The sequence below is a fragment of the Sphaeramia orbicularis genome, chromosome 5, assembly GCF_902148855.1.
Source record: "Sphaeramia orbicularis chromosome 5, fSphaOr1.1, whole genome shotgun sequence".
In the NCBI taxonomy this organism is placed as follows: Eukaryota; Metazoa; Chordata; class Actinopteri; order Kurtiformes; family Apogonidae; genus Sphaeramia; species Sphaeramia orbicularis.
In genome coordinates, this window is record NC_043961.1 from 28,911,181 (window position 1) to 28,925,136 (window position 13,956).

General features: G+C 36.5%; 1 protein-coding gene across 2 annotated transcripts; it reads right to left on the reverse strand.

Moving 5' to 3' along the window:
* Window positions 1-386: 386 nt before the first annotated feature.
* Window positions 387-13,335, reverse strand: os9 (OS9 endoplasmic reticulum lectin). 2 transcript variants are annotated; one of them, XM_030133964.1, is made up of 15 exons: window positions 13,134-13,335; window positions 11,785-11,967; window positions 11,137-11,200; window positions 10,981-11,057; window positions 9,660-9,758; window positions 9,271-9,472; window positions 7,379-7,534; window positions 7,126-7,238; window positions 6,802-6,862; window positions 6,411-6,493; window positions 6,115-6,303; window positions 5,249-5,450; window positions 4,678-4,845; window positions 4,005-4,114; window positions 387-2,231 (listed from the first exon to the last, which is right to left on the reverse strand). In XM_030133964.1, exons 1-15 carry the CDS (start codon window positions 13,299-13,301, stop codon window positions 2,094-2,096), a joined length of 2,013 nt encoding a protein of 670 aa, XP_029989824.1. In that variant the 5' UTR covers window positions 13,302-13,335; the 3' UTR covers window positions 387-2,093. The 2 variants fall into 2 exon arrangements, with proteins under 2 accessions (XP_029989824.1, XP_029989825.1); XM_030133965.1 differs by lacking the exon at window positions 4,678-4,845.
* Between the last annotated feature and the right edge of the window lie 621 nt (window positions 13,336-13,956).

A 13,956-nucleotide genomic window follows, 5' to 3' on the forward strand; every position in this document is an offset into this window, starting at 1 on the left:
ATCTTTGAAGGATATGCATTTTTAGAGTATGAATCCAATGAAACAGACATGCAGATGCACTGAGAGATTAAACTGAGTAAAGAAATTTGACTAAAGGGCTGTTAAAATAGAAATTTGATTGTAGCACCTCCAGTGGGTGCAGGATTTGGGGCCTGAATGATGAGTGGGAGTTTGGGAGCATGTCAAAATTTAATTTCTAATGTTTTTTCACTTTCAGCAGATAAAAATACAGAGAACAAAAACATATTCCTTACATCCTCACTGCTTGGACCTTAATTATTGTTTATGTAATAAGTATGCGTTCAGTTCCTTTTAATGTAGAAAAGCACACAACCATGAAACGTGAATCTACTACAACATAAATAATCAAGTCAATGACATCCAGACAACTTTTATGGTAATGTTTATTTCTTTAAAAAAAAAAAGCTCAATGGCCTAAATGTGTATGGCAGTTCAAATAGGTCTAATATTTTTCAGATCACAAAGCCAGTTCATTACTCCTTAAAACCTTGCACTTTTAAAAATGAGGTAACAGACTAATGGTATATTTTATCAACCTAAATAGTGTTAACATCTATTGGTAATGTTTGCAGCAGAGGAGTGTAAATGTTAAAGTGTAATGCCAAAAAAAAAAAACCACACTGTAGGGCATACCTGTGAATGAACTGTTTACACAGAGTCCAATAAACAATGCTGGACTGGTAGTATGAAGCTGATGATCAGGAAGCATAAGGTGACGCAGCTTCCAATGGGAGTTGAAATAAAATGTAGGCAGCTAACTTACTTATCTCACTTTGTGTTACACAGCTTTAATCAGGTAAAACTACCTATGGGTAAATGCCTTCAATTCTTTTGACACAAAGATCCAGTTGACTGTTGAAAGACACTGATAGTGCCTCAAGCATTTCTGTGTGATTGTGTCTTGGGAGAGAATAACCCCAACAGGTTATACATGACAGTCTATCAGTCTGGCATGAGGCCTTGAGCATATGAAAGCAAAAATGACTGAACATATTCATTCAGGTTACACAAAATGTGTGCCAGTGTACAACAAATTATTTAAAAAATATACGCAAACATTATGTGCATGTTGAGATCCAAGGAGCCACAGTTATTCACAAACTATACAAGTTAAGCCCTTGTAAGTACATCTCTGACGGATCCTTAGCAAACAATGCGTAAATTAATTATTTTGGTATATTGAATGTCTGATTGACATGTTGCTTTTTTTTTGCTTTTCTTTACTAAATTAATTAAAGCTAAGTTCTTGCCAAAAAAATAAAGTACAGAACATTAAAATGCCTTCCTACTCTTGTTTCGATGTTTTTCCTTCAAGTCACTTTTTGTCAACAGGAGTGACAAGCCAAGAGAAAAACACCATTTTAGTGAAAAAACAATGTATGAACTCTGAGTTTACATTTTTAGAAAAAGGTTCCATAAAGTGCCACAGCATGTGTACAAACACCTTTGTAATCTACAGTCATGTTCACTAACCACTGAATCACAAAAAGTAGAACTCAAATGTGAGGCCTTATGCATTAGTCCTTTGTTTTTGCCCCCCCCCAATATACAGTATATAAAACAACCTTTGCAAACACTCACTCAATTTGTTGAGGCATGCACAATTCGCCAGCTTCACAGAATAAAGGACTTTATCAATGACAACATATGGGACAAATCAAAGGACTAAACCAGCTGTGGATACAATGTGCTGTGGACAACTTCAAAACTAGATGTAAATATTCAGTAAAACTCACTGAAATATTTCTAAAAAGGTACATATTGTACATCCCTTGGCTTTTCTAGCCTATCAAAACTGAATCCCATCAAAAGGGGAAAATGCATAACTGCACAAGTACAGCTGACATGTTGCGATTTTAACGTGCAACATATAAATCGTGCTGACTGAAGACACATATTGCCTATTCAAGACACACAGACACATTTCCCAAATGTGCAAACAGATGATTTGATACCAAATACCAGGTTTAATAGCAATAATTGAATCATATGGGCTCTTCTCAAAAATTGCAGCTGCACCTTAGAGTTCCCCCTCCTTGTTGGTCTCCACAGGAGTTCACTAAACCATGAGCTCATATGTCCACGTCATCTGAGTCAGAGGTGCTGGATGACTGTGATTCCTCCTGGGACTCTCCCCACACAAACCTGTAATTGTTCTCCAATTCCTGCTGCCTCTTTTGCTCCTTGTAAACTTCTTCTGTGCCTCCAGTCTGAGGACAAAAAAAAAAAAAAAAACAACTCAGAGTCTCTAATTTGAATTTACAAATCAGAGACTTAAATGTACACGGAAGGCTGCTGCTGATAACACACATCCTATTTTCTATTTTAGACAAAAGGCAATTACTCAGCTTTTTACACCCATAAGCACATACACAGAAAATATATGAAAACACGACATGTGACATACAGCACTGGGCAAAAGTCTCAGGCCACCTTTAACTTTGTTGTTTTTGCAGGGTTGAAAAGAGCATACATACAGGTATTCATTTATCATTCTCTTTTCCTCAGACTCATTCTACCTCTTTGGTTTATAGAGAGTGTTTTTTCCCTGAAACTTTTGTTTTTAATGTTGCACATACTTTTCATATATTAAAACTGGATTTAAATACAGGGACTGAGAAATGCTTAGATGTGGTCATTAGAACTTTACTAAACCATCCATCCATCCATCCATCGAACCCACTTTATCCTCACTAGAGTCGCAGGGGGTGCTGGAGCCTATCCCAGCTTCCTATGGGTGAAGGCGGGGAACTTTACTTAACTAACAAACCTAATGCTGAGCTCAGGCTTTAACATAATGTATGTCACAGTGGAAACAAGGGTGTAGTGGGTAAATGAGTTGGTATATTCTGCTTTTACCTGGGAAATGTGAGTCCCCAAATTTTCTTTCCAAACTGGGTTAAAATTAACACCTCTAATTACCCATCTCTACTGGACACAACTCTACAGTTGAACTCCATGGCTCGATGCAGAAGCAACACTGTAGTTCCCATTGCCATACTGTGGCTTTACTTTTTCATAGCAGCAAGAAACAATGTCAGGTGATCTATCTTTATATATTTTGTCTCTTGATTTGGACAGACAGGAGAAAGCTGCAGAGGGAGCATGTGTTTTTTATATTTTTTTTCCAATTAAAAAAAAATAACACGCTCAGTATACCACCTACACGGTAGAAGGCTTTTTTTGACAGCCTGGAGGTGTAAATAGAGTTTGGTACAGACATGTGTACAAAACACCTCTGCCCTTACCTACAGGTGAGTGGGTGAGTGAATAGCCATACAGACTACTTTTTTTTTTTTTTTTTTTTATAGCTAAGGCAGTAGTCTAACTGAATCCTGGTTAGGTTAAATAGACAGCATTTGCTATATTAAAAGGCACATCTGCTGTTTTATTTCACATAGGTATGTTTGTCTTTTTTATGATGTTAGTAGAGCATGTCTGGAAAGCGTAGTCCAACAGCGTCATAAAGCACTGAGGTTACACCCTCTGACAGAAAAACTCATTTGTCACCAGAGTTTCTCATATTTTAAAGGTTAACATCAAACATTATTAGCATTTAATATCAGCCACAGAGGAGGGAGTTTTTGAAGGAATACCCAAATGTGAAAATGTGATTATTTAGCTCAGTATTTGATCTAATATGATATAGATTGTGTGAACACTTAAATCTGATACTTTACAATGCATCAGAAATCAGAATTAAGAAAATTGTGGTGAGGTTTGTACATAAAGTAATTTATATTACAGAAATTCCTAATCCGCCAAATATTCTAATATGTATTTGCTCGCAACTTAAATCTGAAACAATATACTGGAGCCTATTTGGTGACTAAAGTGCAATGATGATGATTTACTCCAGAGGAAGTTTTGCTTAAGAGCGCATTGTTTAACAAATAAACAGAAGAGGAGGGTAAAGCAAAAGCATCGCCTTAACAGTGCAAACACACATGGATACAAACAAACTCAACAACAACTAGACTTACCAGGAGATTTATGAGGAGCTCCCTGAAGGACTTTGTATCTTCTTCTGTCAGCCACTGATCACCTGCCTCCTCTGCATTTTTTCGTGTTAATATCTTAACCTCAATTTTACCTGAAAGAACAGGAGAAAAACAGGACAAAGAGGGCTTTGCCAGTTAAAGACATGAAAAAACATTCAAGCAAGAACTAGTAATAATGAAGAATGGTACAGATAGAAGAATGAATGAAAGGAAGGACACGCATGGATGACGCTGTTTCTGATGTCAGATACTTTCTTTGCCTCCAAGACGTTTAATATGACAGTACTAAAATGGGACCGTACGGGCTTCCTAGTCTAACATGAAGCTTCAAATTTGGCATCCACAGCAAAACATACTTGTATTCCAGTCTTTTGTATTTACACACTTTCTGAAAATTTAAGTCTATTAAGATGCATTTAAAACATGTATTGACATATTTAAAAGAAAGTTAAAAATCTCTGTCTGCTCAGGTCTTGATCATAAAATGTTTGCCATGTTTCTACCTGTGTCTTTGCCTTTACTTGCTTCTGTAGAGTAAACCAGTATGTAAAAGTTTCTGGACAACGATGAGAAGAGAAATACAGAACTTTATGCTCAAGATCACAGATGGAAAAAGAGGAAGGCCGTGAGTGTTTTCGGGCACTACCCTTCGTACCTTCGGCCTTCAGTCCTGCTTTCTCTAGCTGTTCTTTAACCACGTCCTTTATGTGCTGCCACTGGGGATCTCCTTCGCCCATCTCCTGAACTTTGACCTCCCCATCAGGGCTGCTGCCCGTCTTATACTTAGTAATTTTGATCTTAACATGGTCGTCAGCTGCTTGGTCTGGGGTGTCGAGACAAAAGAGGAACAAACAACACATAGTTCACCTCAATACCATTAGCAGGGCCACAGGATGGAGGAGGTAAGAGCCAAGAATGTTTAATTAAAAAAATGCTCTGTCTGATTTACATCTGAGTAGTAAAAGCCTTTAATCAATCTGATCCATTTCCATTTGAATTCTGTTATTGATTATATTGTAACCCACAGACTTATCAATGGCAGCGGAAAGATCACTAACGAATGAAATGTATGCTTCTGAAAAATGAACAAAGCACATGTGTGGATCTGTTGAGGGATGGAGGATGTGACATCAAATATCTGCTGTGCATATGGATGAAATATGAAGAGAATGAAGGCACACACACAGAGTGTACAGATGTACATGGAGGCTGCACTGCCTGGTTACCTGGCTGTTTGGGAGCCAGGCTGGGGCTTCCTCTGGTTGGGTCACTGCCTCTTTGAACAGAAGCTGTTGGCTGTTCTGGATCCTGAACTTCTTTTTCCTCAAAACGGTCAAGCAGCTTGTCCAGCGTCGTCTCCAGTGCCTGTGTTGCTTGAGTGCGATCAAACTCCCCTTTAAGACCCTCTGTTTCCAATTCCTGCTGAGCCTGCAGTGACAAAGCAAACAAAGATGACGTGTATCTGCACTGATCTTTATGTTAAAAACATAAGTCTATAAAGTTTGAGACTGGAGCTGTCCTTAAATTTAGTCAGTCTGGATTTTTATTTTTTTACAGTTACCACAGGACGGTCGCTCCTTCATTTATTTAAACATATTTGTGGGAATGCTACTAAACAAAAAAATTCCCTCAAAAACTGAAGGCATCTTATTCTACAGTGCTTCAGAGAATGGCTGCACAAACTGGTTTTTGGTTTAGTTATCCTCACAGAGAATCTTATCATTTAAAAATGTCAACATTAAACAGAGAAAACCTGCAATAGTTGATCTCCATTTGACTGCATTCATATTTAAAGCTTTTTTTTCTCATTGTCCTTATAAAAGTATAAAAACGTAAGTATAAAATTTAAAGATATTTACATAGTGATTGCACATATACATGATGTGATATGGGGGGGGGGCATCACTGTGTACTGTTATACAGTCTGATGGCTATGGGGAGGATTACTATTGCCAAGTGGTTTTCTTTTATTTATTCAACCCAGGGGTGTATGTGCGTGTGTGCGTGTGTGTGTGTGTGTATGGATTTTGGTGTGGTTTTCAAATTGACATCAACAGGTAAATAAAAGTAATAGTAATAAAAAGTCTGAAACCTCATTTATGATGTTGTCAAACTCCTTCTGCATCTCCTCCTTTATCTCCTCAATCTTATCAGATGGCACTGTGAGGTCAGCTATTTCATTCTCAAACTCCTGTAAAAGACGTTCATTTTCATCTGTCTCTTCCTCGTCATGCTTCTCTGTTACCCTGATGCTTGTTTGTTTCTCTTGGTTTTGTGCTTTCTAAAAGAAGAAAAAATACACGAAATGAAAATATATGTCTCAAAAACAAACAATAAACCACATGAGAAGTTCAAGAAAGCATTGAAGTGGTCTTGTAAAGCACTGACCTTTCTGTTGCTCTCTTTGAGGTGCTGAACAAATTTCATCAGGTCTGCTGGGTCAGTGATGATTTTAAAGTTGAATTTTTCAACTGAAAGACAATAATTGGAAAGGCACTTCAAAATCTAAACATTTATCAGTAGGAAAGGAGAGTATTAAAAAATACCAAAGTACTCAATTTATACATTTGGTCCATTTTTAGAGGCCATAAACATTAGCTGCACTGAAATCCCAATGTATTTTAAATAGAGAAACAAGCCAACTGTGGTTCTGTTAGTCTTGTACCAAGCTTTCTAATGCAGAAAGCAGGCTGTGAAACAGTCATGAATGATTATAAATAGCACTGGTCTTTCCTTGTGTGTAAGTGAGTGAGAGAGAACAGTGCTTATCATACTTTACCTTCATCAGCGTCATCCATGACTTCATTGTCTGTAATGGAGTTATAGTCATTATCTTCTGCCTGTTGAGGAAAAAAAATCTAATTAGATGGTAAATGTTGATGTGTACCTAATTCTGATTATCAGAAAACACATAATCTATGCTTAAAACAAAACCATAACTTTTCGCTTTCAATACAATACACTAGAATGGCAGCAGGAGCCCAGGTTTTTAATTATCTGTGTTTAAAACTAAGGCACCTCATAGAAGCTTGTTAGTTGTTCTTTCATTCACTGTCATTAGCTTGAAAGATCTCCAAGGATTCAGCATCTCTGAGTTCTCTACCTGATCCTCCTGAGAAGCTGTTGTTCTTGAACTTCCTGGCTTTGTAACTCCATCCCAGAAATCTGAATCTTCTACTTCTTCAGACTCAGAATCCTCAGATATATCAGTAGTATCTGTTTTAACATACACAATTAACACCAATGAAAGTCAACAAGTTATTATCTATTTAAAATAAAACTCCAAATGAAAATTTAAGTGACATGAGAAATGATCATATTTTATCAAAGACTATCCTGTAATGAAAAAAATGCACCTTCTCTGTCTAACTGGTCTGAGTCATCAGTGGGTGCAGGTGATGACTCGTCTGCTGTTACTTCCGTCGCTCCATCTGTCCCTTCATTACCAGCCAACATCTCATCTAGACTCCTCAGCTCCTCTGAGATCTGCTCCACTTTACGCTTTGTGTCCGCTGGGATCCGGCCAAGGAAGGTAGGAGGAGGCAGAGAAAGAAAAATATAACAATGAGTTTAAAGAAGAAGTGAAAGAATGCTCATTGCAAACTATTTCTTAGGAAACTAAAATAAGGTGATGAAGTCAATGTTATTGAATTTCACACATAAAATTGCTTATTCTGCAATAGATGTTTGTCCTTCTCTTCTTTTAAATCTTATGTCACCATTTTTTTGTAGCTTTATGGGATAAAGTCATCTTCTATCTAGTCTAACAATTATATAAACAACCTATTGTGAGGTTTCCCAGGGCACAGTGACCCATGGGTGCAAATTCAAGAGCAGGCAGTTGCTGAAAATGATAAGAAGTAGACTGTCCTTAGGGTACAATGCCGCTATATATATATATATATATATATATATATATATATATATATATATATATATATATATATATATGTCAATGACTTAGTACTTGCTGTATTGCATACAAAATTTGAACAGCTGGTGCAACAAGAAGCTGAAATGTGCCATTAGTCTACTGGTGTACATATTAGGATGACTCTCAAGCCTCTTTTCACACATGCTCTACTGCCCTGAAATTATCTGGACATTACCCAAAGAGACTGCGCAATTTAGACTGAACAACTAAATAAACTTCACCCAGTCAGCTCCCTAGTAAAAAATGTATGAATCACTGTCCAGAGACATTACAGCTATAGTATTACATAAAATTGCATAAATAAAGACATACCTTTTCCATTACCACTAATGTTAAGTTATGTGTATTTGCATAAAAGCAGCTCCACATGCAAATATAGATTAGATTAGATTTTACTAGACTTTAAAGGGACAATGTCATTAGTTTTAGGGTAAACATTTAATTTTTTGGAATGAAATGGGCATGTACTTTAAGTTTTATGGAATGTGATTTTCAATACATACTATGACATATTATGACCAATCCATGCTATTACAGATATTTGAACCCTTCTTTAAAAACAAACAAACAAAATGTCGGTTCAAGTTTTTTGAAGCACGTTCTTGTTATGTACATTTCACAAGAACAGCAATACATGTGACCATCACCGAAATGCCTCTGCCCTGACCATGACCTATTGCAGGTGATGCAACTGTATTTAAAAAAATTACTATCCTGTTGTAACTGCAAGACTTAAGCAAATGTAAAGATATGCGTCAGTCTTTGTTGTATATCTTGGTTATGTTCATTATACAAAGCAACAATGTACGAGTTGGGTTGTGATGCCATCATTTGTCAAACTCTAAATTTTCATACCTACACAGATTAATACAAATAGGAGTTGTTAAAAATCGTCAATATGGAAGGCTTTTTGAAAAATCAGTGTTTTAAAAGCTGTTTATATGTAATTGAGAGGCCAAATGTAGATAAAATGTTAGTTTTGCAGAATTTATTTGTGTGGAGAGGGCACTAAGTCAATTTATTGTGGCTCTCTTACATGACATGTGATTTAGTGATGACTGAATCTTCCTTGTGGATCATGTGATTCAGTGTATAAATGGTGTACAACATGTAAAAAAAAAGGCACTGTTCTGCTTCCTGAGGTCAGAATAAAGAACGTATTCAGGAAAACAAACTCGCACATCTCTGAAATTACTCAACAAATGTGCTCTTTTCCAACATTAAGCCCTGCTCTACTAACATATCTAAACAACAGAATAATGTTTGATATTACCAAAACACTGTGCACAGTGACCTTCATTTTTGTTAACTCACAGACTTGAGCTTTGACATAATCCATGTACTGCTGAGCACTTAGTGCTGGTTGGCACACAATGCCTTGAGGTTTGGCTGTAGATGGTGGTTTCAGGAATGGATGCTGGCAAGTGCGGCTGGTGTGTATCGTCAGCACATAGCGACATGACTGAGGCTCATCGACTCGCGCAATGTAGTCCCCCGAGCCTTCCTCACACACAAACTGAAAACATCACAGTTAAATCAGCCAGAACGTCCTTCTGATGCAATAAATCATGTTTCACTGACTAAATACTGTGCATCCATCTAAAGTAGCAAAACAGAATTTAAGAGTCAAAACAAAACAGAAGCTGACTCTCAGGTGCATAGAAATGTTAACAGAAATGTCCCACACTGTTGAAATGTCTCACCCGGACTTCAGTTTCTCTAGGATTACCGTTGAGATCACACTTGGAGCCATTAACATAAGTCTGACTGTGGTAACGTTTCAGCCTGTGTTGCTTAGAGGCCTGTGGAAAAGAATCAGAAAAGATTATTTAAGTGCTTTGGAACAATGAGCCTTTGTAATTTAATCCATGACTTGGCTTTGGTGCTTTTCATGTATGTGTGCTTGAATTAATTCAGAAATAGTCATGACCAGTAGACATGACATGACCATAAATCATCCAAAAACACATGCTTTCACCATCCATTTCTAAATTAATCCATTACTAAATTTTTGCCCTACACTCAACTGACTTCTAGCTAAATTTAACAAGTTACACACAAGCCTGCACTATAAAAAGTAAATATTCAAGATGTTAAAAGGCTTGATAATGGTAAATTAGCATAATCTATTTAGAATAAAATATAAAAACACTGAACAGACCTATTTGATAAGTTTGTATCTTCATTTTTGTAAAATACAGCCAGAATTTTCTCAATTTACAACACCAATAACCAATATCTCTATAAAATATCAGGTAGCATTTGACCGTATTCTAAATTACTTTTCAGTCAGGTCTCATGTCAGATCTTGTGAGACTACTTTTAATTTTTTAAGTCTATAGTTACTGACAATTGCTAGGTTAAATATTTAGCAACATCCACTACTGACAAAAGATCATATGTCTGGTGTAGACAGTGTTAGTTTAATGACAGTGACACACAGTGTGACTACAGTCTTGATTTTGCTACAAAATCCATTCTAGTGCATCATCCTGATCTGTAATGGATGTTAGGGACTAACTTTGAAAAAAAGGGAAGATGACAAAATAGAAATCCTTCTATTGTATAGGCTTACTTATTGTATTATTAACACCCAAAGGCGTGATTATAGTCCATTTTTTCATTTGTTTGAAAAGGAAAGCACTATTTTAAAGCCAAATTTGTAATGTCTTTCTTTTAACAGGAATATTTTTGTAAGTAACAGCTTTTTTTCTTCCAGTGACAAAAAAATAACTTGTTTAACAAAACTGTTAGATTATCTGAGCAAAATATCTTGATACAATTGTATTCCATTCACATTTTTTAACATAAACAGAAAATCATATGGTGTAATTTCTGTATGATTCACACCATAAGACCAGGGCTAATTAATTCCCATTGCCACATACAATTACACTTTTTCAACTTCCATGCAACTTTATGCTAATTCCCTTTTATCATTTTTTTTTTTTAAATTACTACTGAAATGCGAGACTATTATGGTCAATACAAAGAAATAAAATTACAAATGTGAGGCAATTTTACCTTCGCTGTTTCATTGCTCCAATCAAATTCAGACTCATAATAACCAAGAAAGAGAACATCCCCTTTGATTTCTGTGTCTGAGGAGAAAAGTATTCATTATCATCATTGCAATTGTCATGAAAAATAAACAAATAAAACACAAAGATAAGCTCTTACCTTCTAAGTGATACTGTCTGATGTGCTGATGGTGACAGAACTCATATGTCCACCAATCCTTTGTCTACAAAAGGCAAAGGGAACAGAGATCTAAATGTGCAGCCCTGCTCTGATTACAGAACCAGATAGACACAGTGTGTCTGGATTCAGGTATGCCAGACTGCCGTTCACAGATTGTAACACAGCTTAAATGCATTACCACTCATCATCTGATTTAACTGGCAAACTAACTGCCCATAAACAACAGGCCTGTGTCAGCTGACTGGGACCAAGCATAACCCTGTTTAATATAGACTATTTCCTCTCTATTCCTGATGTACATGGAAATTAAATGTTATGTAATTTAGTTTGTTTCGGAATGATGTATATTTTTGTGTTATGTTAATTCCCAATTACAGTACAATTACAATACATACATTTTCTTTTATGACTCTATCTACACCTGTATGAGTGGTGAATATCAAAACTATTTATTTTACGCAGCTCTACTTCAAATGATCCCATACTGTATGAGTAAATAAACCATTACCTGAGGTAGAACCAACTGTTGCCCTTTAACTAAATCTTGTCAGTGAGATGCCTTTTTATCAAAACAATTACAGCATCCAGAAACTATAAAATGTATTTGATCTGTAGCTGAGAACTAACCTTCACTAAACATGGTGCACTGTGCATTGGAGTCAGGAGGTCTGGGATGTCTGGCCCAGTGTATCCTTGTGAATCAGGCTCTGAAGCCAGATCTTGATGAAAGCGGACCGCCTGGGCTGGAAGTCGACACTCATACAGCTGCTTATACTTGCTGGAAACCATCATAACCTCCTCAGTCTTGGTCTAAAGGAAAATAGCAGCCATGAAAACTACATAATCCTTGATATAGCAGCTTTGTAAATTACACAGTTAAGAGTGATGGAAAGTATATTTATTCCAGAGACCTATTTAAGCACACATTTAAAGTATGTTTCTATTTCTGAGTATTTCCATTTTATGTTACTTTGTATATCTACTCCACCAGTACTTTCTACTCACAATATATTTCTGACACCTTCAGTTGTCAACAAGTTACTTTAAAGATGCGGGCAATACACAATCTTGTTTTAAAATGTAACATATTATTAAGATTAAATAAATGCCTCCATCTTTTCAATGTTGTACAAAAAGCATTGTCTAGTCAGGCACACATTTCAGATGCCTAAGAGTTATTAACAGCCACAACAAATAGTTATTTTACCCTCTAAATTTCTGACATTAATTACAATAAATGTAAAAAAAAAAAATTATCTGTTATCTCACCACAAATCCCAGATTAGAGAAATGGTCTAAAACTGAAAATAGACTTGTGTATTGGAGCTTTGAGATTTGTGGTTGTTCTTTCAACTCCCACTAATCATGTGGTTCTCAGATTTATCCAATGTCCATATGTAAGCAACCATGTATAAAGTACTGAAAACTAACACCTCAAACAGCAACAGCATGCAGCTGTAACAGTATTGCTAATCTAACGTTATATATAATAATATATCAGTCAGAAGAACCTAACTTGCACTTTTGCATCACTGGGCTTCATGGTGCGGCCAAAGGCTATTTATGTACCTCCACATGCAACGCTTTTAATGCAGTATTTTACATGGATATCTGAGTACTTGCTCTCCTGTTGGTTTTGGTTTCTGATATAGATCTTATGGTTATTCAATTGCAGTCTTTTTCTTTTATTTAAGCTAGTAGCATAGAAGAAACTAAGGTTGTGTTTTGACAGCTGTCAGCAGCTGCGTAGTCAATTGCTAATAACTCTAGCATTGATGTTTCTTTGTACTTAAGAAAAAAAAATGTAATTATCATCCCATATTTTATTTTGTGGCGCAACAATAAAGTTTGCAACTCAAAGAGGTTATTCATATTAAAATAAGACATGTAGGGCTAGCTAACGGTAGCTTTCGTTACTGTCTAGTTATCGTTAGCTAGCAGGCTAATATTTAGCTTTCCTAACAATCCTCACGCACCTGCCCCAAGATGACGGGATCGGGGAGAATTTGAATCCCATATTTCATCTCATTCAGCTCTTCCAAATTCAAGAAGGCTGGCACACAGAGGGGACATATCAACAAGAAAACATACAACCTCTTCAACCATCGTATCAAGGAAGCAGCCATGACTGACACTCTGCTCATTCCCCCATTTGTCAGACAGCAACAAAACACAGAAATCCTGACATGGTGGCAACCGATTGGTTGATATGAGACGCGCAGCTTCACCATTGGCTAATTTTGGTGTCACTCAGTGGGTTTACAGCCATGGGGTGTGTTCGTTTACAATGCCGACACATAGTGAGCGGACGGAGCGCGTACCTTTGTGATGTGTTTATTTCAATAAAACAACATACATGACAGCTGTCAGCGTTGACATGATTTAAAAGAAACTCACTCGTTGAACGGAGACCAGCTTCGTGAATAAAGCGTGTTACAAGCCAATTTGTCCACATAACGGTCATTATTCACACTTGGCAGGCTTGTGCAGGGTTTTTCTATTTAAAGGGTCTACATTTTAGCGAAATAGAAGTTATTTTTAAACGCATTAACATATAGTCCAGTTAACAGCCTTTGTGTTATTGTACTGGAACATAAATAATGCGTTATGACTAAAAATGGACCCTTTATTTTACATGTTGCAGTATGAAGCATATTTACCTCAAACATGCTGCACACACATGTAGGTACAGCCAAAATCCATTAAAAAAAAAAAAAAAAAAAAAAAAAAAAAAAAAAAACATACGGGCCTTTGCACATACGCCCACCCACCCATCTTACACGAATTTTCTGCAAATAA